General features: G+C 37.4%; 3 protein-coding genes across 3 annotated transcripts in view; all 3 read right to left on the reverse strand.

Moving 5' to 3' along the window:
- Window positions 1-892: 892 nt before the first annotated feature.
- On the reverse strand, window positions 893-3,934 carry LOC149053401 (DNA-directed RNA polymerases I, II, and III subunit RPABC4-like). Its single transcript, XM_089190453.1, has 3 exons — window positions 3,714-3,934; window positions 1,862-1,954; window positions 893-1,113 (listed from the first exon to the last, which is right to left on the reverse strand). Exons 1-3 carry the CDS (start codon window positions 3,778-3,780, stop codon window positions 1,091-1,093), a joined length of 183 nt encoding a protein of 60 aa, XP_089046579.1. The 5' UTR covers window positions 3,781-3,934; the 3' UTR covers window positions 893-1,090.
- A 919-nt stretch (window positions 3,935-4,853) lies between these two features.
- On the reverse strand, window positions 4,854-12,301 carry LOC113679482 (uncharacterized). The gene is made up of 5 exons (XM_089189886.1): window positions 12,005-12,301; window positions 8,847-8,906; window positions 8,413-8,727; window positions 7,415-7,627; window positions 4,854-6,392 (listed from the first exon to the last, which is right to left on the reverse strand). The coding sequence occupies exons 1-5, from the start codon at window positions 12,149-12,151 to the stop codon at window positions 5,766-5,768; spliced, it is 1,362 nt and encodes a 453-aa protein (XP_089046012.1). The 5' UTR covers window positions 12,152-12,301; the 3' UTR covers window positions 4,854-5,765.
- A 1,817-nt stretch (window positions 12,302-14,118) lies between these two features.
- The window catches only part of LOC113679501 (uncharacterized), a 28,424-nt gene continuing 15,994 nt past the window's right edge, over window positions 14,119-26,548 (reverse strand). Inside the window, exons 32-48 of the mRNA XM_089182938.1 lie at window positions 26,110-26,168; window positions 23,764-24,295; window positions 22,605-22,712; window positions 22,227-22,337; window positions 21,435-21,545; window positions 20,713-20,823; window positions 20,489-20,599; window positions 19,944-20,060; window positions 19,243-19,359; window positions 18,998-19,111; window positions 18,457-18,570; window positions 18,092-18,202; window positions 17,794-17,904; window positions 17,515-17,625; window positions 16,778-16,888; window positions 16,052-16,063; window positions 14,119-15,410 (exon numbers count right to left, since the gene is read on the reverse strand). Of these exons, the coding sequence (XP_089039064.1) occupies window positions 15,397-15,410; window positions 16,052-16,063; window positions 16,778-16,888; window positions 17,515-17,625; window positions 17,794-17,904; window positions 18,092-18,202; window positions 18,457-18,570; window positions 18,998-19,111; window positions 19,243-19,359; window positions 19,944-20,060; window positions 20,489-20,599; window positions 20,713-20,823; window positions 21,435-21,545; window positions 22,227-22,337; window positions 22,605-22,712; window positions 23,764-24,295; window positions 26,110-26,168 (2,075 nt within the window). The 3' untranslated portion in view covers window positions 14,119-15,396. The remainder of the gene's footprint in view (window positions 15,411-16,051; window positions 16,064-16,777; window positions 16,889-17,514; window positions 17,626-17,793; window positions 17,905-18,091; window positions 18,203-18,456; window positions 18,571-18,997; window positions 19,112-19,242; window positions 19,360-19,943; window positions 20,061-20,488; window positions 20,600-20,712; window positions 20,824-21,434; window positions 21,546-22,226; window positions 22,338-22,604; window positions 22,713-23,763; window positions 24,296-26,109; window positions 26,169-26,548) is intronic.

Consider the following 26,548-nt stretch of genomic DNA (forward strand, 5'->3'; position numbering starts at 1 on the left):
TTTTGTTGTTTTCCTTTGTTATTTTTTTTGAAGGTCATTTAAATATTCTTTAAGATAAACGTTCAGTGCCACTCCCTCCAGATCGTTAGAACTGGTCGTTTTCAGAGACGAAAAATTCCATGGAAAGTACAATGTTCATATTCATCGCAATACTTAATTACTAACCGCGGTAAAATAAGATATCAAACACTTTAACTCACAGCAAGGGAATAACTGTTTCATAACCAACGGACCCGAAAATTGTTTTATTCTTCACACTAAGCCACCGCGCGTTGCCAACTAGCGGCAAGCCATTTCTTGCAGAAAAAAAATTCCCGTCTCGCTTTCCTATGGGGAGTAGACCTTCTGGGTGCTTTTTCGTGAGCTGCATGGTTGTTATTTCTTCAATCCCGTTCCTCCCAACTTAAAAGCAATCCAGAAAAGCGTTGCTTTCTTTTTCTTGAGTGTCTCATGCTCACTGCAAAACGACAAACACTCCTGTCTATTCGATCAATGACAGTGCAATTTGAATCATTTCTCTCATTCTAGTTACCGCTTCTTTAATGTCAGGTTGGTACATGGTACCATCGAAAAAGTAAAATATTTACCAAGCCCAAGCTTCTCTGATTGCAGGTGAAGTCTAAAAATTTTTTTTCTGTTTAACTCTTCAACTCCCTGAAGTGATTAACATAAAACTTTTCCCTACAATATCCATACATTCTTCAGCAAACAGGTAATGAGAATATTCAAATTTATCAGGGAGAAGCTGCTATCTTGATTTAGCACCAAGTAGTCATAACTAAGTTACAAGGAAATCTGTCGCAGCTACAAGGAAGAATTAACAATCAGATCTTGAGAGTTAAAGGGTTAATGATTGGTGATCATTTTGAGAAAAGTAAGTAGATACGTTTCAAATAAAGAACTTTAATGATGGAGCATTATTTTCTTAACAAAAGAGTACTGTACAGCAAGATAAGATGCAGAAACAAGACTGTAAAGTGTGAATGCAATGATGTTCATTTCCTGATGTGTTGCTGAGCAGATGGAACTGCAACTCCACTAGAAATATCTTTTTTTGCGCAGATTGTCTTGTGAGGGTGTTAAAACCATGTCATCTGGCATCAAAAACCACCACTTTGAGAAGCAACTTGTTAAGGAGACAACTACATTGTAAACAATCACTTTTCCTTTTCAACTCAAATTGCCACAAGTATGTAGATTTTACCATACAGCTTCTTCCCCATAAGTACTGATCCTTCAAAACATTATTAAAGTATCTCAATTCTAATGAAGGTAGAATAAAGTTGACGCTTGTGACTAATAGACAGATCAATTTGAAGCTTCAACCCTAGTCAGGCAAGGTTTGAATTCCCCACTCCCCAGGCACAGACATGGGTCAAATGGGTGGAGAGGCAGGGGGGAGGGGAGGGTTGTGTAAAAGCTTAGAATTGATTGCCACACAAAATCATGAAAAGGTGAGGATATATGATAAAATTATTATATCAGACTAGGAATTCATGCACAGGTTTGTTACAATGCCTCAACCCTGTAACTCTCAAAATTGTTTAACTTCTACATTTATATCATCCAGCAGCAGGTAATGAGAATACTGAGATGTATCAGGTAGGAATGTTCTCTTGTTCTTACACCAGTTACCCATAACGAATTCACATGCAAGTGTGTAGCAGCTAAAGGGGAGAATTATCAATCAGATATTGAAAGTTAAAGGGGTTAACTTGCTCAGACACAACCATTCATTTTTTTTTTTACTTTTTGGAACCCTTGTCTTTTTGTCAACTAATTTTTTTGTTCACAGAATCCCCTTGGACACACAATAGTTCTTTATGCACAGTTACATAGCACCTAGTTGGCAAAAGGATACTTCTCTTTGTCCTTTTCTTGTACATGATCCTGTATCCACATTCCCGACAACGAATTGGATCCCTTGATTTGATCTCATTTTCTGTGTGACATTCTGAATAATAGGGAAAAACAAAAATTAATAAAAGTAAGTTATCTAAATTCTCTACACCCTGATATCAGTATGCATATTCTCCATTCTCTTCTCTATACATTTCCAAAGTTGCAGACAAGGAGAATTCAATAAGTAATCAGGAGCTTCTTTAGTTGGTGATCATTTCCTATATTCTCATGACCTTAATGTGTGATTCAGGGGTGATGATGTAAGGAGAAATTAGATGCTAGTCACTCTTCAGGGTCAAAGGGTGAAATTAGGTTTTGTAGTCTCTTTGGGCAAACCAGTTAGTGAACTGGGACAGATCCACATGCACCTCATATTCTACAACATGTCCAAATAGAAGCTGAATTGTCCACACATTTTGATTTGTTCTCACCTATGACCTATTGGAGGACAGACACAAATGCCCATCTAAATAAAAATATATATTCCATTTGCCATGTGTCTGTTTGGTTATGGATAACAGACGACATCATTTTTTCAAATGTTAGTCTTCAAATGAGACAAACTATCAAAATGGAAGCTAAATTTCATTTTTTTTTTTTTTTGAGGTACCCTGTGATATATTACAGAACAGTAGCACAGTAACATGGAATCTATTCATTAACTTGTTAACTCTTTAACTCCTATGAGTGACCAAGACAGAATTTCTCCTCACAATATCAATACAAAATCAAGAAGGCGAATGATGAGCACCAAAATAAGTATCAATTAAATTATTACTTAATCCAATACCAAATCCTCAGAAGTAACACCAGAAGGAATGTATAGCAGACAATTGGGAGAATTCCTCATGACATCAAGGGAATTTAGGGGTTAATCAGGATATAACAAAAGTATTTTTTTCTTCTCTTTGCTTTGGTCTGTGTATATGTGTTTCAGCCCTTCCTAGTCATAAACATGGGAAGGGAAGTCATTTATGTCAACATAATATAATTTCCATAGTTTGCCTCATTTAAAGACTAACATAAATCAAATGAAAATAAACTTTGTCATTGTGGGAAGAATAAAACAGGTTTCCAAACCATTCACCTCTTTGAACTATGGTAACACAGACAGTCATTAGATTGACTCTAATAGATGAAGGAGTGATGTAATATATTTCTGTCAAATACACGTACAGACAATAGTAATTCCCAAGCGTGCAACCATTGGATTCGATTTCACATAAATGCAAGAGTTAACAAGTCTTCAGTTTGAATTATCCAAAGGCCTTCTACTTTGAAAGAAAACACAAACCACGATGTTTCGATTACTCTCGCTGTCATGCAAGAACCGAACCCAGTCCTAGTAAATAGTTAGAGAAAGATGCTTTTCGTCTTGTTGCTTCGAGCACAGAATTCGAAGGTTTGAAGTTCGATTCATGACCATATCAAGAGATCACTGACCACTGATGCTCCACATCAGCCTCTGGCTACCTTCACTTTAACCTACCAACTATACCATTCCTCGTGGGGACTCGAAAGTTTTTCTTTGTCGCACGCTCGTGACAAGACGAAAAAACATCGTCCTCCATTGCTCAAAATTTACTATCTTCCTTATTCTATTTATTAAATAATTGTTGATCATTAGTCACTACTTCGTAATGCTATACCCATTAACCTTCCAAAATCCGAGAGGAAGTTATTTCATCAAAGTGATTTCTCTCTCTTGATTTCTTTAAATCATTTCTTGTTCAAGACGGATCAAGAGTCTGAACTACACTACGGGATCGAAGGCACCTGGTTATCTTACTGGAACATTGTAAAGCACGAACCTCCACAGATATAAATCATGGCTTGTTTGGCGGCTCCTTGACTCTGTGTTTGTTGATTTGCTTCCATGTCAGTGATCTCTTGATATGGTCATCAAAATCGAAATAAAAAAAGCCCAAAAATGAACTGCACCACCAATCTTAGACAAGAGCCAAAATGATTGTGCATGTCCTCGCAGCAATTTGAGACTTCATGTATGATAACATTTGTGCCCTTTGGTAACAAAACTGCTGACCAAAAGTACCGAGGGCTCCATTCTCATTTCTCTTTCTTTGAAAAAGTAGCCAACAGTAGGAGTTTTTTCTGAATTTTTGGGTCTAGTTTTTCAAAAGATGGATAACGCTATATTCAATGGTTAGATTGCTTAACTGCGAATAAGTGTTGTCAAAACGTATGGCAACATTCATCGCATGATCAACGGGGGAGGAAGGGGAAGGGGTTAATTCGTACATCCTAATGCACACCAACATGCTACGCTGTGTGGAGGAATTTTCGTTAGACTGCTCACAGAGTAGAGTGTTACATTTTTGAAAATGTCATTGCAAGGGTAGCAGGCTCTCCATTGCTACAGCCAGTTATGTTATTTCATTTATTTTCAGACTGTTGGTCTAAGCTGATCAGCTTTAACCCTCAACCTCTCCCAGAGTAAGTGATTCAATTCCTTCCTCTACCAACTGGTCCAAATTTTAAAAGGCAGAGGAGTCGGGCTGAGAACACAGACTTAGTTTAATCAAATTCAAAGTCTCAAATAAGTAAAAAATCAGTAAGTCACAAATCAGTTGATCAGATCAAGACAGGGTTTCATAAATTTCAAAAGTACAAGAGTCCAGAGAAGAGGGCTTGAGGGACAGGGCAGTAAATGAAGAAGATCCTCACCAAAGAGGAATGTTGTCTAAACAGGGGGTAGTTGGAATCATTTTAACCCTTTAACTCTCAAAATCTCAAATTTCTCATAACTGTTTTCTAGAGAATTCTTATGATGTTAGTTCAAAGAAATTCTGTCCTGGTCACTCATGGGAGTTATTCAGGTATATCAAAATGCCTTTTAAAGGGTTAAAATGCATTGCGTGAAAATAAGTGAAGTCAGTAAGTTGGAAAATGCTGGTAGCTCTCACCTGACAGGAAGGAAACATGACTCTATATGAACAAAATATTAATATTTATTTACCATGAAATTTGCAATTATTAATGGCATATCACAACTGAATTTGTAGGAAAATACATTTACACCAATTAAATAATAAAGTTGCTAAATTGGATTATGTCCTGCTTTTAAGCCACTTTACTTAAATATGAGTGTATATTAAATTTACGTAGTAGATGCAAGGGGATCATGTTAAAAATTAAACACATTTTGCCAAAAATAGAGATATATTTATTTTGTACCACAGTGCAGCAAAAATGGTTACCATAGGTAAACTTTATATCAAAGGCAGGTTCAAAAAGGATAGGAAAAAAAAGCTGTACATTAGGGCTAGAAATTACCTTTGCTCCCATCTCAAAGAGTATGTTTCAACTCTTTAGTTTGCATACAAAAATGTGATATTGGTTTGCCAATGTTAAAAAAGGCCGAGGAAAAGGAGGAAGGAGTGGATACCACACTAATTGGTAACCCTTAGCAGGGTATTTGTCTGCAAATTAATTTTTATCAGATTAATATGTATGTGTCAAAAAGTGGACATGAAATTCTTCCTAAAGTAAGCCAAGTTCTCAGGAACCATGTTATGTTTAGTTGTCAAGAACCGTAAAAGAGAGATTCAACAAAGGATATTTACTTTGGGAGCTCTGCCATTCCTGACCCCTTATCATGACTAGATTCATAGTTATTAGAAAATGGGTCCTGCTGTTCAGGCATAACCAAATTTCAAGCCCTCTCCATATCAAAGTGGTTTAATCCAATTTGTTCAGCTCATCTATTCAGCCCAGGCCTATAGGCTGAAGCAAAACAGTAACAGTTAACATTCTTCAGGGAATGTCATTCTCTAGCAATCCAGAAAGGCTATGCTTCTTTTTTTTTTTTCTCTTGTTAGCCAGTATGGTGGTTATTTTCTTAGCTACAATGTAGTTATCACCGTGAATGTATCTCCATTTGTCTCAGCAGGAGTAGTAACAGTTTCACGATGTGCAGTGTTGTTTTGTGATTCAGATGACGCTATGTGATCCATGTCTAGATTGAGTTGCACTGAGTTTGGTAGTGAAGTCAAAGAAACTCCTGGTGATACAGATGAAAAACTTGAGGATCTTCTAACAATTTCTGAAGTATCTGCTGCTGAAGATGTCACAGGTAGTGATGAAAAAGTTGAATTCTCTGCATGCAGCGTAAGAACTGGGGTACATGATACTAGATTTTCTGAAGGTGTCTCTGAAAATTGTGGGTGTTCTCTACTGGAAAGTTGTGAAAATCTTGTTGCTTCCGATACATTCATATTTTCTGGTGTCAAGGTTCTAGCTGAAATATTTGTTGTTGACTCTTGACCTGATGCACTTTCTTCAGTTGGCAATGCTGGGTGTGAATTTAAGGAGGCACTCAATGAAGAGCCAGGAAGCTGACAAAGTTCTTGGTTTTCTGTTGGTGTGTATGCTGGAGGTGGTTCATTTGGCACAATCTGTAGCCTGGTGTCCTCACTGGCAGGTGTGTTGCCAGGGTTAACAATGCCCTCTGGGTAAAGTTCAGCATAATTCTTGACATTTAGAAGAAAAGAAAATATTAGTAATGATTGTCGACAGATTAAACAGAAATTAAAGAAGCAAAGTTACACTATCGACGACATTTCCTGTGACTTCCTGTGACTGTTAAAGCATTATAATTGTCCTGGTTTAGAAAGGAAAAATGCGTTATCACATTTAAAGGCATGAACTTCAAATTGCTAGTATGTGGAATTAAATGAAAAATAAAATACCACAATTGACCTGAAAATGTGCAGTAGGGTCTATTAAATGATTTTCATCACACATCCTATGCTCAAATTCATGCAAGAGCATCAAGTAGCAAGCGCATTTAAAATCTTCCTGACTCTGAGAGTTAAACCATTGAAAGTTAATACACAAGACAATTCAGATCACTCTCAACATCTTCATATTACTTCTCCACACCATCTGCCATACTTTTCTTACAATTTTTGCCCTGAGAATTTGGAGTTTAATCAAATTACATTATCTAATTTATATTTTTCATCTGTCTGATCACGTTTCTTCTTAATAATGCACTCACATTGGAGAGAAATTCCTTTTTGGTGAATCCTGAGTGTTAAAAGACAAGACTGCACATTGAATCATGTCAGTCTTTAATTTCTTGAATAAGTAACAAATTTCTCCTCAGCCCTTTGGCCCTTAAGAGTAACTAGCATATAATTTCTCCTTATGATATCCACCCTGAATGATATCACACACTTAGGTCACAAAAACAAAGGAAATGACCACCAATTAAAAAGGCTCTTGATTATTAAACAAATTCTTCTTATCAGGAAATTTAACGAGGACATTGTAGAGGATATGCATATTGATGTTGGGGTGTAATGGGTTAAGATGCAATAAACAAAGTTGTTGGAAACCTTTTTGGTAAATGAAAGCTAACTCTACTTTAGTTTATTATATGTTACATATTATAAAGAAATACAATTATTACTGATAATAATAACACTCTGAGAAGAATTGAGAAATAGTATACAATGTACCTGATGGTCAAATCATAATTTGAACTCACCGGTAATTTGTATGGCGCAAAAAACTGAAAATCTGGATGCTGTAGGAAATGACCTTGAATAGGCTGTAGGGGTTGGGGTATAGCTCCTTGGAAGACAACCTCTGCCCAGTTCTGATGACTATACCCTAACTCTGCTATGGGTAAAGTAGCAATGTTCCGTTGGGAATAACGAGATAATGATGAATGACGGCTATTACTGCTTGCAAGTGTTACCTGCAACAAAAAGGAAAATTTTGGACAAGGCAAATATCGCCTCTACGTACTTCTTCACTAATTCCATTATTTGGCTGAGTATTATGACTCAAGCAACTGAATTTCACAAGCTAGAACTTCCTGCTTACTCAGACTTTAAGTTAAGTCATTTGCCAAGCCTTCATGTCCTAGCAGCAGTGTGAGCCTAAATGCATGTTGCTGAAGTCAGAATCCTTTACCTTTATTACCCTTCCCCCCCCCCTCATCCCTCCTGTACAAAATAACTTTAATTGGTTGATTAACTGAGTTGATAATGTACATTGGTCACCAATAAAGAGTTTCTAAAGTTGATGTTTCAAGTATTATCCCTTCACCAAAGTGAAGTAAGGTATTGACTAGGTTGTGTGTGGTTTCTATTAAGAATGCTATCATGATGCTATTGGTGGGAACAAGGGTACGTGAAAAACAAAATTATGAATAGCCTTGGACAACACTTATGTCCACAATTGACCAAGAAGCAAAAAAAAAAACAACCACAACAACATGACAAGGCTTCTTTCTTTGCAATAAATGCATTTTGCCAGCCCCTTGTTGATTCATTATATTACAATTTTGCTGCATTATTCAATGTACATTATTGTATTTAACTGTTTAAAATCTGTCTGATGATTGCGTAAGCGTGAAACTCAGACTCACAGAAAAGTTATGTCTTATTGATTAGTTCAACCTTCAGATAGATAGATAGATAGATAGATGGATGGATGGATGGATGGATAGATGGATGGATAGATAGATATTACTCATACCTGTTCACTGCGAGTAAGGTCACGGCACACATAGATAGAAGCACAGCACAACAATACATCACATAAGCTGATGACCAAAAGAGAGCCATACACAGCGAGACCAATGCGGCCGTTTTCATGCCTCCCTTCAAAATATTCTTCTGATTTGTAAAAATCTTCGTGATGCTCATTTCCAAAAGTACCCTTGCCTTTGTAATAATCACGAGTTACACTTGACTCGAACTCAAAGTGCCTTACAGCTACTGTTCCTATTACAATGCAGCAAACTGACAGGAGGACAACAGCAACCAGACAAAATCCCAAAAAGCCTCCAATCTGAAGAGAACAATAACAAACACTCTATGAATACCTTGCACAAAAATTTAGTTGACTATTGATGGAACATCCAAGGAACATCTTCCTAACATCTTCAGAATATGAATATTTTTCAATACCCGGCAAAAGTTCCTAGGCGTCAGAGAACTTGCTAATCCAACCGAACCTGTCAATATGACCTGAAGATGAAAAAGAAAAAGAAGCAAATTGTCAAAATTGACAGAACTAAATTGAGCGCAATTAACCCTTTACTCTCCCTAACATCAGTAAGCATATTCTCCATACTACTCCCTGGACATTCAAGGGTTCTGACAAGGAGAATTTGTCCAACAATCAAGAGATTCTTTATTTGGTGATCATCTCCTTTATTCTCATGACCTTCATGTTTGATTCAGGGGTGATGTTGTAAGGAGAAACTAGATGCTAGTCATGACAAAAGCAGAGAAGAGAAAATGGCAGGAGGGAACAAGTGGCTTTGAATACAAATCAAATACTTCTCCCTAAAAGGTAGCCATTACATCATTATATGTTTTTCATTTAGTTATAATTATAATTGCAACTGTCATTGTTATTTTCAGTATTACCAATTGAAGTAAGTTGTATATTTCGGTCATCAATTATTTATTATTATTATTTATTTATTTACATTTTATCAACTTAACGTATCAGTTTGAGATTTGATTTTATGAACAACGTTTTCATTATTTTTTAAATGACTGTTTCTTTAGATTTTGCAACTTACATCTTTCCATGAAAATGTGTCAGCAATAATAAACATTTTTTTTGCTTGCTTAAAACAAAACTAACTATTTTTTCAGGCCTTATTTTTAGCACTGCTTAGGTAGTGGTCATAACTGCAATCAATTCACAATTATATTGTTTTCATATATTTACAGTCATTTATTCACCACTTGGCAAGGTTATACAAACCAACATAATGATCAGCTTCCAGTTGGCTAATGTTAGCTCAGTTGGTAGAGCACTGCACCAGTATTGCAGAGGTCAATTGGGCTCAAATCTTGTACAGGCCTGAATTTTTTTCAGGCCTCATATTCACTACTGCTCAAGTAGTGTTCATAATTGTAAAGATCACTTTCATATTCACGTCTTTATCCACAGTTCACATATATAACTTTCATACATTCACAGTTGTTGATTCATCACTTCACGGGTTTATATGGAACCAACATATTGATCAGCTCCCAGTTGGCTGATTAGCTTAGTTGGTAAAGCACTGCACCAGCATCACAGAGGTCATAGGTTCAAATCCCGTACAGGCCTTAAGCAGTGTTTCATGACAGCAAAGATCCCTCCCATATTCATTTCTTGAAAATCTGCTTTTCATATATATGAATTCTATATATTCACAATCATTTAAAACAAACTTTCTTTCTCATGGTCTCATTATTGATTCTGCAGTAAGGATTCTTAAGAGGAATTAGATGGAAATGGAAATTTGTAGGTTAAAGATTGCATTGATAGCTGACTCTTAAATATCATATCATTCCATTCTTGGTATAATTAAACAGGCTGCAATCACAACATCACTACATATGCAGGGTGATTAATTTTCAAATGGCCTATAACTTTTTTTAATTGTTTGTTTGTTTTGAGGAAGGGGAGGGGGTTTGGGGGTCTCAGAAAGGAAATAAGTTAAAGTAAAGTAATGTGCAGAGTTGTTGTCTAAACTATTTGTTAACGACTTATATTCAACAATATTGTCCTTGCTTTTGGCAAATAGGCGTTGAATACTAAAATGAGAACAACAGGCATGATAAATTGTCCACTCAAAAAACTGAACCATATTACTGAAGACCTGAGATTCAACCACCATGTCAGAAATAAAGGCAGCCCAAAAGAACTTAGCAATAATCATAATTGACACCTTTTAAGTATAGTTCTAACTTGACACCAAATAAAAAAGTGCATGAGTAACCATGACTTAGCACTGTCCTTATTACAAATTTTTGAAATTTTAATTATGTTATGATGATAGTGCTGTTATGCTGGTGAAAATTGTTATTTTGTAAACAGGCACACTAACAAGCTATATGTAACAAAACAAATACACTCCAATCTGCCCAATTATGTGTAAAACTTACCAGTACTGAAACATTACATATTAAATTCAGAAAGCATACAAAGCTTCACTTTTGAGCTTAACTCAATACAATAACAAACATTCACTATGGTCTTTTGTTAAAACTGCTATTGTTTGCTCCCAAAGTAAATTAACATTTCAGCAATGATTTGGCAAAAAAATTGTCCCCATGCCTTAAACATCATTGATTTAAACAAATGAAGAACTAATAAATACACTATACAAATATATGTATATATGGATCCAGGCTGCTGTCAATGTTTTTAAAAAAGATGCATCCAAGAACAATTTTAACAGAAACAACACTCCAAATAATGAATACAGGCATCGTAATATTGAAATACAAATATAATTCATATATTTTGTATAGTCAATTTAGTTTATCCTTGTTTTCATCCTATAATATATATATGTATTTTTTTTTTCTAATCTATTATAATTTTAAGTGTGTTCATGTTAAAAAAAAGCCTTTTTTATAGAAAAAGGGAAAAAAGTCGTCAAGTCAGGCGTAAAAAATCCAGCAATATTTGCACTCATGTTAATTAATGTCAAAACCCCAGGCAACTCTGACGTTAATGTGACATATGGGTTAAGAACAGACGGACTGTCCGCTTTCTTGTTGTCATGAAACGTTCTTTCCATGATTACGTACTGGCCCGTTGTCAACGTTCCTTTCCGTTCAGTACCCCGATCTCGTCTTTCTCGACTTATCTACAGGTATCCTTGGTATTTTTTGTTCAGGAAACGTTCATATCGGCAAAAATCATCAAGAAACAGCTTCCGACGCACATTTAATATCGAGGGAAATAAATTTATTCAGATTGTATAGAATTTTTGTCACGCAAGGGCAGTCAGAAAAAAAAAAGAAACACCGAGCTCACATAAACACTCAAACACACGCGCTACCTTCTTTTCCGTAACCGCAAACAAATATCACATAAATACTAAATGTTTTCATGATAATTTTTGTACCACCTAACTTCGTAGCATGTAGGTGAAGCCCTAAAACAACTTACAACAGAAACCCCTTACGTAAGCGTAAATCTTACCGTCCCACTTAATGTAACTTTCGAGGGAAATTGTATCAGCATTCAGCGGGCACGGGTTAGTCGTTTTGAGCCGACAATCAAATTATATAGCAGCTACATAAGAGCTGCGGTAACGAATTTAACTTACCCAGCAGCCTAGCCAGATGCCCATGCCGTACAGTCCATTGTAATAATTTGTCACTAACATTGCGGCAAGACCTCCGATAATCGCTAAAACACCAAGCGCTACATGGACGAAGGACAACAGCCGGAGAGACTTAGCGCTCAAGGCCATCTTGTTCAACTTGCGGAGTCAATCTGACTTTCCTGTCGCTAGCTTTACGGGCCATTGCGGATATTGCGCGGAAAGAACTGCTGGTTTATTATGCACTTACGTCAAAGACTTATAAACATGCTCGCTAGAATTTTGCCTCGTGCCAGTCTTCTGCGCAACAATTGATGACAACGTTCGAATTGCTTTCAAGTTCGTTCTAGTGAGGTCCAGTACCAGACTAATGAGCTTTTTGGAATTTTCCTCAACAGAATAACAAATGTGGTAATTTTGGAACTCGGTAATTACGTATAGAAAGTGAAAATGGACAGCTTTTCTTTGATGTCCGCTTTGACTCTGGTCTGCTTTTACGAGAATAGTTTGTGTTATTGCTGAAACGTCTCCTGGTTCGAAATACAGCTCCTCTTTTTTTTTTTTCTTCTACACTTCTGAAACAGAATGTTTGGCGTACTTCAAGTTCATCCATCATAGATATTCTACAAATACATAGTCGGGTAGATCAATTGCATAACTATCCTAAGATATTATATGTACCACGAGTTTATATTGGTCGATAGGTGTGTCGCTTAACTATTTGAAAAATGGCTGAAATGATACGTGCCCTCCCATTGGTCAATTGGTGTACTTAGGGGGCACCACGGGCGACACGCATTACATGATTCGGGGTATTATTCCCAAGAATTATAATTACTCAGGGACCAGTTGTTCAAAAGGCAGATAAGGCTTTTCAAAGCATAAATCGCAATCTAGAGGATGTGTTGACAAAACGTACTGCGCCATCCACGAGATAGAGATTTATCTAGCAGATAGCGTTGCCCACGCTTCGAACAGCCGGCTCTAGGTGACTGGTCGAAAATTACATCATACCTCGCTATAATCACCCGCTTGAGGTAATTTTAAAATACTAAGGCACCACAGCTTTAAAAAAGCCGTCGAGTAAGTTAATTTTGGATGGTTATAAAAAGAAACCGGAAAAATTAGAGAAAACGGAGATGTTCTGATAATCACTTTACAATTAAACTAAACATTTTTTCCCCTCAGGCTCAGTGAATGTTGTGGAAGACACGAGGGAAAATGTGATTTCTGACGTTTGAGAGACATGGGAACGAATTAGTCAGAAATTAATATTCTGACGGCACGTTGGAGAGGTTCGCATGGAATCATGGTAGTTTCGGATTATTTAAGCGTTTCGCGGAGAAATTAGGTCATTCTACGTCGGTCAGTCTTAGGTTGGGCCACTTTCTTTTATTGTGTTCCTGAACGTCAGTACCAGCAGGGACTGGTGCGACTAAGTGGTTTGGCGAAGTGTGCCGCTTACGAACCATATAAGAGATGTTAGGATGGACTTCTGAAGATTTTAAGAAACTGTTAAAATCAGAGCCAGAAAAAATAGCTAATAACGGCTTTCAATGCAAAAAGGTTAATGACATATTATAGCATCGTATTCTAGTTAGAAAAGAAATAGATAAAAATAGCAAAACAGAGCATTCGTGAGTTGGCAATGACGTATTAGCCAATATATAATTATTTATTTGTCTATATTTAACGATTGTTTCAAGCATCAGCTGCGGCACCTATATCTAAATATTGGGTACTTAGGGAGTGTGGAGAGCACTCAAATAACTCTTACGCATCTTTCTGGTCCTCCAACTGTCGCTTTCTTTTCATATCTAGATAAACAACTGCTGTCACTTGAACCAATTGTTCAATGAAGATAAATAGATATTTATTAATTTAATTTATCGGTCATTGCTGCAAGCTTATGTGATTCTTCATTTAATATCTTTTCTTTTTCTTCATTTGAATCAGAGTTCTTTGTTACCATCACCCCTGAGATTAATTCAAAAGACAAGTCAGCTTTGATTAACTTACACTTTGCGAAAGAAAAAGGAGAAGAAAACATTGGGTCGTTGTGGACTAGAGTCTGTCATTTCTAATAATTAGAAAGTACTTCTGTGAGCCGAATCCAGTTCAAAATCAAGTGTCATCTTTTATTGATACAAATCAACATTTTTAATACTATGTGCCTTTCACTCGTTGGTGGCAAAACATGCCCAGAAAAAAATTTCTTGCTTGGATGAAAAGTCATAACAGATAAACCGAGCTTGTCAAAACGGATCAATACAGCTGAAAATTTCCAGCGGAAAGAGTATTAGCAATGTCACCAGCATAACAAGTTTGTAACAACACAACTAACATGACAATACCAGTGCTGTTCTCAACCAATCTCCGTTTTTAAAGCAATGATAACTAAAACATTCAAAATATCGGCTACGATATGATATTAATACAGCCACTGTTTGTCGTAACACAGGAGTCAAACGTAAGGCATGCACAAGTGGATCGATTTCGGCCAGTCGCGCGCCAACTTCCGGCGCAAAATGTAAAAGAAAAGCGTGTCAAACAACCAAAAAAGGAATGGAAACGTTCACTGAAATCTTTCACATGAAAATAAAAGCAGCATAGGGAAAACTCAGGACTTTCCTAACACAATGCTGATTTCATGAAGTGTGTTCTATTCATTCATCGTGTTTTTAAAGCTTTAACGAAAAAAGCTGCACGTTTTCAAAACACTGCAACAAACTAGCCTTTGTGGTTGTTTCACAGGATCCTGTTAGTCAAAACAGCTCTGACAGCCATGAAGTATGACTTCTGGCCACCGCAGCGTCCGCACATGCGCAGACGTTTTACTCCTACGTTGTTTACAACAGCAGCACGATTACTAGCCGCTGATCGGAAAATAAGCTCACGCTCCTCTCCTGACTGGGCTAAATGAAGTGACTCGTGAAAAATGCGGAAATCAACCCTTAGAATCAAACAGTTTCCAAATATTCAACAGCAACTTTTTGAGAAACTCCATCAATTTTCAACGAGCTAACGTCAGTTTAAAAATAGAAAATTGATAGTTGATCTGTAAGTTTCCCACAGTTCGCAAAACTTTCTTGAATCGATTCTTGAATCATTTCTTTCGATCTAATCTCGCAGGGTAAAAGTACCTTTGTATGACACACTCTATTTATCCATCTTGTGGCAACTAATTTAGTGTTCATAGCATACTTTGATTAGATTACTTTAGCGTTAATATTTACAATGCGAATGATCCGAGCTCAGCTCAAGCTAGACTACTCTTTCAAACAAAGCATGCACTCCGCATCTTTCATACAAATAACAAGCAAGGGTACTCTTCCTGAAGGTGGCCCCTATCTGAGTTGCCAGAATCGAAGCTGACATCATGAACACTGGACCGCTTACTTTGCGATACCTAAAGATTTAAAATGAAATAAAGGACTTGTTTACTGTTTTATCATTACGGATTATGTATAATAGATCGTTCTTCAACAGCCTGTAGGAACTTTAACACATCATCAGTCTGAGTGAGACATAAACACTTGTATAGCCAATATCATCATCACAGGCACGAGATTTGTGGCCTCCAGCACTGGTAGTCATCAACAACAACGAGATCAAGAACGTTGACAAGTTTTTCTTCTTGTGCAGTTCATAACGATTCGGATCCTCACATTCAATCAAGTGGATTCATAGATTAGGTGCGGATCGCTTATCGTCTGAATGATTTGACCCAAATTCCGGATTTTTATTTCCACAGCTAGGTTCGCATTTGAAATGAATCGCTAGCTTTCGATCGGTCTTAGTATGTTATTCCTACTGTTCTTGTCGTTTTCCGATTGGAATCATTTTCGGCATCTTTAGAATAGTTCCAATTATTTTCCTGACCGATGGAATACGATGGCTCCTCATTGTTAGCGTGGTGAGATGTAAATATACAGATATACACACATCCGCCATAAACCCCTTACACTACGGAAAGTTTCAATTAATTTCGGATCAAGAAATAAAAATAATATACATAATACGGATCATATAAAGAAGATCATATCTCACCTCCAATATGTTCTTTTTCGATGACCGGAACAAGTTTAACATTTTTAGGAAAAACAAAGAAAACAACGTCAAAAACTCTTTACAAAACCGAAACAGATGCGAAAAGATCTGTTATAGGTTTCAGAATAAAGATGAACTTTGAACTCGTTTTAAAAGCACCGTGCAAGCAGAGTACTCATAATTTACACTTAAACTACAGGGAGTATAAAATGCTATAGAATTTATTGATCTGCTACGGATCTGATCCCATCAACTATATCATATTGAACTTCATGTATGACTGACATTGGCGTGGCTTAGCTTTCAAGCTCAGAATTGGAATATAGGGCTGTTGATAATTTGGTTTGAATAGAATTTTGACCCAGAGTCCGAGGAGTGAACCAACGTGGACAGGCAAGTGAGGGACCGGTCATTATTTATCATCGGCGAGGGGGAGCTTTGGAGATTTTTGGTTTTGTTGCGATGAAATCAAGCCTAAGATTCTGTAGTATTCTAAAGACTCCCCCTCCCCCTTATCGGTAGTCAATTTTCCCTGGTCCCCCCTTTATGCCGACCATCGATCCCCTCTCCTTTCCTCCTAAAAACGATGTGATCCTCCAAACATTCCCCATCCCCCCACCGCTCTAAGGTGACAAATTATAACTGTCCCTAAACTGACTGTTTTCAATCTGTTAAAGATTATAAAGTGTGACTATGAAGTCGCGTTTGCTAAGGTAAAATCTATACCTGGGCAGCCTGTCTGGTGAGGTCCTGCAGCTGGTGTCTTCCCGTCAGGGCAGCAGCCGTAGGTGGTGGCAGCGCATGTGTTGGCCACTGCGTAAGCTATTGTGGAGGGTGCTGTGAAAGATTTAAACAGAGCAGTGGATAAATATTTATACAGTGGTACTAAAAACACAGTAGGTCAACGTTCCTAACTTGATCGGTTGCAATGGAAAAATTTGGCAATCTCCAACTGCTTTAAATTAGATCTCATCTCAAGTTTATGAAAGATTTATAAATATCCTGTTTGACGCAGGCAAAGGTGAAGCTTCTCTGGCTTTACATGTAAAAAGCTCTCGAGTGTCGTTATTGATAGCGATGGCTGACTTATGTCATTAAAGTGAATTTCGATTGAGTGTCGCAAGACCAAAACCAAAGTTATCGCTAAAGCCAATCAAAATAAAGGTAAGTATCACTACAGCCAATCAAAATAAAGTTAAGCATCACTAGCAGCCAAAGCTGAGCCATTGACTACTCAAAGTGAAGGTGAAAAACCGTTTAAAATGCGGGAAAACAGGAGTGGCCAAGTCACCAGTGTTTGTTTTAGTTTCGCATCAGATGAATTTATTTTTGATAGCGTATTAAAATTTCTCTGTTGTAATGGTTTACAGAATTAAGGAGTTTTTGCTCCCATAATTTGATAATGGACTGGACTTGAAGTGATCGACCTTGTTCATAAAGGATATATAAAAAGGAGCTCCTACTTTCACAGTTAATTCCCGTCCAATGTATGGGACAGTGACATTCATAAGATGCTCCCTTTGCTATACAAACTCCGCCGTGCTCACAAGGACTCGGGTGACAGTGATCTTCATCTACCGAAATAGGGAAGACATGATTTTTTAGAGTAATCAACTTTTTCCTTCGTGTACTGCTTGCATCTCATTTCGTCCATGTAGGCAGCAAGTCACGGTCGTCCGTGTGTCTGTCCGCACGATCGTCTATTTATTATCCACTGTTAAAAAATATTCCAAAGAACTTACCTTCACACGTGATTCCAGTCCACCCCGACGAACAGGAACAAGTGAAGTCTTCGCCGTCGATCTCACACACGCCACCATGATGACAAGGATTAGGGTGACAGTTGTCACGCTCTAGAGAAGGGGTTCATTACAGATTTTATCAGTTCTTGCATGATGTATGCCGACCTTTACGAGAGTTCTTTTTCTCCTCATGAAAACAAATGTATTGGTAAAGATCGTACAGTAAAGAGTTGGGATATAGTTACCCATCACTTTGTCATTGTTATGGCAAATCGTAGATTTTATTGAAGCTTATTACCTGCACAGTTGATCCCTTTGTAGCCTGGTTGGCATGTACAAGTATAACCACCACTGTTCTCAAAACAGGTACCACCATTTTGACATGGGTTGGAATGACACTTCAACTCCTCTAAAATATGGAGGGTAAATGACAAAGATTTAATGTCCTGCAGAGTTGCATATCAAAAATTGAGAGGTATTCGATCGATGTCTTGGCCGAGTAAAGAAATGTTTTTTGATCAGCTCAACCACATGACACAGCTTTCAAAGTCCAGGCTTGGTAAACCCACGTGGATTTCTGCTCCTCAGATTACAAAAGGTTTTAGGCAAGCGTAAAGTATGTCTCTAGTTGGATTTCTATTCAAAGCACTAACACATACTGACCTTCACAATTGAAACCTCTAAATCCTTCTGGACACTGACATTTGTATGTCCCGGTGATTTCCTGATAGCATGATCCACCATTTTGACAAGGAAGTGCGTGACATCTATCAGGCTCTGTTAAACAGTCGATTTTGTTGATTTTAGATCGGCCAGCTATTGGATAAGGGATTCTGGTTAAGAAGAAAGGGCCTAACTGTTTATGGCCTGGCCTGTGGGTCGCGAATTTTGCAATCCCTGACTGGTTCAAAGCGTTGTGTTCTTGGACAAGAAGCATAACTCTCAGTGAGTTCGTCGCCATCGATATTAGAAATTGGTACCCACGAGCTCTTAGGAGCATGGTGTCCCACGACGAACCCGTTCTGCTAGGAACACGGTAGTAGCAACAAGCCATATCCCTTTACTCCAAGAAAAAAAGGCATAGGCTCCTTGACCCATGGGCTGCCTGGGTGGTAAACTGACTTACCCTTACTAGGTAAAAAGAGCAGCTCGATAGCAAATGAGGAAATTTGGTCGATATCAATTCAATTGCTTTTCAACTCACCCTGACAATTTATTCCCCTGAATCCTTCGACACAAAGACAGTGGTATGAACTTCCTAACGTAGAACATGTGCCACCATTTATGCACGGATTTGATTCACACAGGTTAATCTCCTCTGCAAAAAGCAACAATAACAACAACAACAACAACAGAATCAAACTGGTACAAATTTCTGTTGCACAGAATTATCACTAAAGGGTTTTTAAAAGCCTTTAGAATTTGGGTAAAGACATCCAATTAACTCACCTTCACAATCCTTGCCTCTATATCCATGTAAACATTCACACTTGTAATCTTCGTCCTCTATAAGTTCTCTACAGACTCCACTGTTCTGACACGGGTTAGGCTCACATTTTTTCTCGCCTTTGGGGGATAAGACAACGACATATGAAAATTTAAGTGCATGTATCCAAATCACTCCTGACTTCATGTTCATTCGTTCGTCTACGTTACTGCCCGGACGAAGCACAATTTTGGGAGGTTTTCTCTCCTACCTTTAATTGTATTTATATGAAAGAAAAGAGTTTTAGACGATAATTATGTCAAGGATTAGATCAGAGATCATTTAGAAAACCGGTTTTTATAGCTTGTATCTAATAGCATGCGTTGAATAAGTTTATAAATTATTACTATTATTCTGATGGCAAAGGATAAACGCCCAAAGTGCAAGTTGAGGACATGGTTAAAAATCTAAGCTGGTTAGAATTGACGTTTGTGAAAAGTTGAAAAAGAAAAACTGAGTCAAAACATAAGAGCAGGAAAAGTTATATAATCGATGAACCTTTCGCCTATAACCTTGACTGGGGACTCCTACTTTCAGCCTGAGCCGAATCATCCATACAGTCATTTTATTGTGAAACAATTCCCTAATGAGTATGGCCTTCCCAATGCTACGTAACTGTAGCAATGTTTTGTTCACGTGAAGGATACGACCAAAGACAACTTACTTTCACAATTCTTTCCGCGGAATCCGTGAGGACAAACACATTTGTAAATGTTAGGTCCTTGATTGAGACATGAACCACCATTAAGACAAGGGTTAGAGTCACAAACTGACACCATTGCTGAAAGAGAAACGTGAACAAATCGATGCATGGCCTCTTTGAGGAGTAGAGAGCGAATTTCAACAATAACTTGATATGGCCTCTTGCTTACGGCACCGTAATATATACTCGTTGAACCACGTGTACACTACAATCGAACGCTTTTTTTTTTCGCAGATATGACGATAATAAATTGTATTATAACACGCTAAACCATTCGTGAAATATTAAAATTTCAGAAATTAATCGACTTATGTATATGTATATTTACATGTGGATATGCTAAGAGAGACGCTCTTTGCCGTTGGTTGTCGTTTGCTATTTGCTAGCTATGTCAGTGCTTATTTCATATTTCTGATGCCATATATTGGAGACTGCGAGAACCAAACAGAGATTATATCACGAAAATATCACTGCATTCTAGCTGCATTACTTTCAACTTCACTTACTTTCGCAGTTGATTCCTGAAAATCCCGCTAAACACGAACACGTGTACGAGTTGTGATTGTCGAAACATGTTCCTCCATTTCTGCACGGATTGCTTCGACATTTGCTTTCAACTGAAAGAATGAATTTGAAACGGGAACACGGTGCTTTTTAACATTAGATACAACGGATGGATTCGACGGATTCAGTGTAGAGATTTCGCTTAGTACTGAATAACGTCACTTACTTTCACAAGCGGCTCCGCTGAATCCCTCCATACACAGGCAACTGTGAGACCCCATAACCTCCATACATGTTCCTCCATTCAGACATGGGTTTAGGAAGCAAAGATTCTCCACTGTAAAAGATTAGCAGAAAACAGATTAACATTTTCCTAAACAGAAACTTCTCCCTAAAGCGTAATCTTAAGATTACCAAGGAAGCAAGTGCAACTGTCTAAATTTGACTCAGTCTTACCTCGAGGGAAAATGCCATATTTCCCACGAACACATGCCCGAAAAATATGTAGTTCCCAGTTTGTTATTGTTGAATGCTTCAATAAGTTTTACATTAGCTGAATTATACGCACCTTTTGATTGGTTCTTAGTTATGAGTTATTAGAGGACAGACGCGCAGGTGACGTCATCATGAGGAACACTTTGCTTTTTAATTATATGAAACAAACATATGAATATTGCCATGGGTCTGTACAGTAATAGATCACGGGAGACGTCAAAATGTGGCGAGAACATCAGTGACGCGCTCGGCTGCACTCTTGCGCCACTTTATTGTACTCGTCACATATTGAGCCAACGTACGGTAATCTGAAATCTATTTGTAAAATAAGCTGAAATACAGAATTTCTGCATTACATTCTCGAAAAAGTTTTCCAAAATAAAATAACGTTAATCTTATTTAGTCTCTTATAGGATGCTTATTTAGTTACTGACAATAGATAATCCCATTTACCTTGACATGTAGGTCCTTTGTACTCCGCTGGACACGAACATTCGAATCCATCATCCATTTCGGTGCACGTGCCGCCATTTCTACATGGATTTGGCTGACATTTATTTTTCTCTATGATAAATTGAGGTGATACAACATTCGTAAGTAGATGAAATAAAGTTTTGAGTGACTTATTCTGGTTTCAGTTTTCCTTTGCAATTTATGATCAAATCATGTTGGGGAATGACCGCTTAGTAAACATCAGGTTGGCTGTCAGAGGCGATAAGATGCTCTATCAAAATTAGTCTTTAAGCTGGTAAGGTCATTCCTTTGGAATAGATTCTGCATTGAAAATCAAATAAAATGAATCTTAAATCTGATCTTAATCCCGAATTCCTTAAATCAATTTAGTGACGGAAACACCTCTTACACGTGACGTAAAACTCTTGGGCACATGTTTACATATCGAAAGCGGGTAAGAGGACAGAAAGAAATTATTGTTAGGAATTTTTTTGTTCGCATGACACGGTAATACTGAAAGTGGTCAACTACTTTAGGGATTTGCAAGCTATATCATTTCGAATCCCCAGGATAAGTTCTGACTGAGTACTCTCACTTCAGATCAGCGTACCGTGCGAGTAGACATTGAAAAAAAATGAAGCCCAGAGATCCATGTGGATTGAATCGGAGAATTTGTACAAAGAGCCAGCGATTCCGCTTGTTGTCGAACCCTAACTCATTTTACAAGAATGAGTTAAATAAAAGAAAGAATACATAATCGCATGTAAGAACCAATCTAAGAGTGAATCGCACCTTCGCAGTTCATTCCCTTGTATCCTTCCATACATGTACAAATGTAAGCACCATTGGCTTCTGTGCAGATTCCGCCATTGCGACAGGGATTCGGGTGACACTTGTTCTCCTCTAGGATAACAGATAAAAAGTTACCCTTAAGCATTGTGTACCTTAATCAATAAAGCATTTAGTGATTCTAGCTTAAACTTAATGAAACAGAAGCCACAAATTTGTAATAAGATTTTGTCACGACTTTGTTTAACTGAACTACAAAATTGTCAGCCCGATTCAACGATAATGAAAAGGGCTGACAAAACAAATTAAAGATGTTTTATACTTATGGGCATGGCAACAACGCCGTGTAAAATCTTGCATCAAAAGAAAAAAAATGCATACCTTCGCAATCAGTTCCCTTGAAACCAGGAGTGCACATACATTCATAACCGTCCTTGACCTCGTTACATGTGGCACCATTCTGGCACGGATTTGGATTGCAGTGACGTTCTGTTAAAATACAAGTCAGCTGAATTTACTATTTCTAATTGTAGCAAGAAGATGAATAAGGCTACCGTTCAATACTTCCTACTGCTTTAAGTCTCTGCAAATTTGAATTAAAAAATAAAGAATAGAGTAGTCTGTGTTCTCATCACTCATGAACAATACAGACCACTTAAGCAAACATCGAACAAACGAAATCAATTGCTGGCACTTCGAAACAAACAATCAAACAAACAATTTAGAATCTGAATTGTTTACAGCCAAAATCAATCAGAGAGAAGGATAAAGGAAAAAGAAAACAAAACGACAGGATTTTCATCTGAAAGCTATTTTTAATTCTCTACTCTGGCGTAAGATAGTGTGTTATCGACGTCAGAGCTATAGTTTTATGTATCTGTAATTCTGTCCAAATGCTTAACTCGTACAAGTAGACAATCTTACGTCTGTCATTGAGACAATTAAGCGCGATCTCTGCTCGGTCTCATTGGATCGTCGCCATATAAAGTTGCAGGGGGTTGATTGTGTAACTGCAAGTGATTTCATTCTTTTATGTCATAGTGAGTGGGATTTGTTTTTTTATTTTGTCACACCACCAAACGTTCTCTACTTCTTTCTACAAAATTTGCAGATGATAAATACTACAAGTAAAAAGCTGACTCTTTGACCTGAATAACATTCGCTTTTACGCTCTAGCAGGACAATACAGAATTTTATAGAAAGGTCGACCTGATGTGATTTCTGACAAACGACCTTCGAAGAGAATAAATTTCATTTACTGAAAGTTCAGTTTATTCACTCAAAAGTGGTTACATGGGTCTATTTGGTGTGATTTCTTTCGTTTTTGTTCTTATATGTTGCATGGCCAAAATCAATGACGAATTTTGTAAACTTCCGAAATTCTTCTTCAAATATTGCCAATTAACTTTACCGTGCTATTTAGACTGATGATCGTAGGTGTCACTATGACTGCCACCTTTAACTGGTTTCACGATTGATGGATCCTCATGCGAGCAGCCGAGGGGGCGAAACTAATGAACACAGTAAATATCAAACATACCTTCATCTTCTTCGTCCTCTTCACCATACATTTGTGCCATTGCATCGTAAAAAGGGTTATGCAGATGGTGCATTCCACCGAAGAATCCTCGACCAAAAAACGGATTATATGGTATTGGCATGGGAGGTCTGGGTATACGAGTTGTTACGATTGTTCTCTGGGTCATGGGTGGCGGACGCATAAACATATACGAATGACCGAAAGCATGTGAAGGGCGCATTATAAACTGTCTTTTTCTCTCTCTGTTCTCATCTTTCAAAGGTGAAGGAGTCTGCTTTTTCTTCAGTGACTTATTGACCCGTGTTTTTCTGTGTTGCCCTTTTGAAGAGTCGCGTAATTCAAGCTTTGTTTGTTTCCATTTTAGTCCATCTTGTTTTGTCTTCCCCCTTCTTTCTTTCAGCTTTTGTGAATTGGATTCCCGTTCGTCCGCTGGCCTAGCGGCGATTTCACTTAAAACAACAAATAAAGCCGCTCCCAAGAAAATTCTCGCTATCCGCGGCCTCATTTTTGACGGTTTTCTGCGAGGAAAGATCTCTCAATTGAATTCTTTATTAAGTTCATACCTTTCTGTTTACGTACAAGAGCAAACAAATTCTGTTTTGCAATTGGTCACCATGAACTTTACTTGTTAATCAATTTAGATCAATGGTTTCGATTCATCAATAAATGATTAGTTTAGGCTTGGTTTGAGATAAGTGAATAGTGGGCCAGATTAGATTTTCCACCTTTTACTCTAAATTTTAGTTAGCTTGATAGAGAATGATAGCTTTTTTCTTATCTAAATCTGAGAGAAATACAAATAGATGAATCTTAAAAGTATAGTTTACCTTGCATGATGGCAATTGAGTTTTCAAACATTTCCAGTGTTCCGAGAATGCGCTCCTTAAAAAGCACAATTAACTTTGAATAGAGGCCGATCGAGATGTAACATCTCCGAACTGGTGAGGGATAGGATTTCACCCTTGACCTCACTTACCCAAGCAGTTTCCTAACTAAAGATCTCCTCAAAACTCACTGACAAAACGCGATTTATGTCCGTCTTTTTTGTTTGTTTGTGTCATACATGTACTTGTTTCACAGTCGCATTGCCCGGAATATTTCTTAGACGTGGTTTTAAACCATGCAGATACTCGAGAACCTTAGGCAAGAATGATGCACTACGTTTAACGCTCTACGCTTTAGGGTTGACCAATTTATTTTGCGAAGGAGATATCCTTTAGGGTGCAGAAATGACTTGTTTCGATTAGGTGTTGGAAACTTTTATATTTTACGATGGAATAATTCAGCTTGTAGTTAAATTTGTGAGATTACGAGCAAATGTTTTTGAAACAGTTGATATTTCTAAATCAATAAAATGAGAATTGTAGTACTCCTGACTGCCATCATTATATAGGCATGGTGTGTGGGAAATTCTTAGACTTCTTTCATACAATCGACCTTCAAATTTTTTAGCAGAATTGAAAGGAACAACTCTAGACAAAATGAAGCAAACTTTAAAATCAATTTTATTCCTATCTTGACACCATATTCATTTTCATCGCTTTGATCAAATTCTTCGTTCAAAGCTCGTAATTAGATTAAAGAAAGCTGGCGATTGAACATCCTCACAATATACAAAGATGGACTTCAGTACTCATGTCTAAAGAAACTGTGCTGCTACGTTTGTGGGTGGTAGTACAAAATAACTTGGTTTCATCAACTGAGTGGATAATGTAAATTTGCCACTGTAGGGAGTTTCTAAAACTAACATGTCGAGCACCTGCCCTTCGTTAAAGTGAATAACGAAACGTCAGTCTGTAGAAAGCTCCACTGTGGCCAATTTACATCTCATTTGATAAAAACCAAAACATCTTAAATCTTCACCGATGAGAGAACACTTTTATTTCCCGACTGGAATCATAATTCTTTCTATTATCCATGTTTAGGTGTAGAAGTTTCGTGTTTGAACCGTTCTTGCTTAAAAAAGATTTTTGCTGCATACTTCTGATAGTTTAAACTGACACTGCGTGTGATTATGAGCAGTATCCCATCAGAGTAATAACCCGAGCTTATGAAAAATCCTTTAATCCTTTAGTCAGAAACAAAATTCAGAGCTTTCTGTTGCCACTTTCAAAATTGCTTTCCCAGAAATAGGTATAGAGAAAGCAAGATTAAAAATATAAGGACAAAAAAGCTTTATATAATGAAAGGGCCTAAAGTTGAGAAAATTGCAATTGCTAAATTTTAAGTTACAACAACCAAATATTTGTCTAAATTGCACAGGAAGTTATCAAAGTAGTAGAAGGACTAAATTTACTAGGAAGGACCACTTCTTCCTTGGGTTCCCATTCATGAAGACCTTTTTACATCGTCCTCAGCGTTTAGGTGGTCGGTTGGGGTATTCTTCAAAGGCTTGTCGTCTTCTTCTGCCAAATAATGGATAAGTAGTTAAATTAGATTTGAAATCTGTCATCTGTAGGTGGAGCTTAGGATTTCTTCCCATTCATTTGTCACTAGTTGGTAAAGGATCTGTGGGGTCTGCATTATGGCAAAAGAGCAGTTTTCAACATACCTCTTAGTTTGCTAGGATAATGAAGAGACGAATGAACAGAAGGGGTAAGTTTCTAAAGAAACTGTGGTGCTGCGTCGGTGTGAGAGTATAACAGGGTAATTTAGTATTATCAACTGAGTTGATAACGTAAATTGGCCACCGTAAAGAGTTTCAAAGATAACAGTTTGAGCATGAGCACTTCGTCAGAGCGAACAGAGAGACGATCGAGTAATGCTCGAGAAACTCGTTTTTTTT

This window comes from Pocillopora damicornis, chromosome 1, assembly GCF_964200805.1.
Source record: "Pocillopora damicornis chromosome 1, jaPocDami1.2, whole genome shotgun sequence".
Classification (NCBI taxonomy): domain Eukaryota; kingdom Metazoa; phylum Cnidaria; class Anthozoa; order Scleractinia; family Pocilloporidae; genus Pocillopora; species Pocillopora damicornis.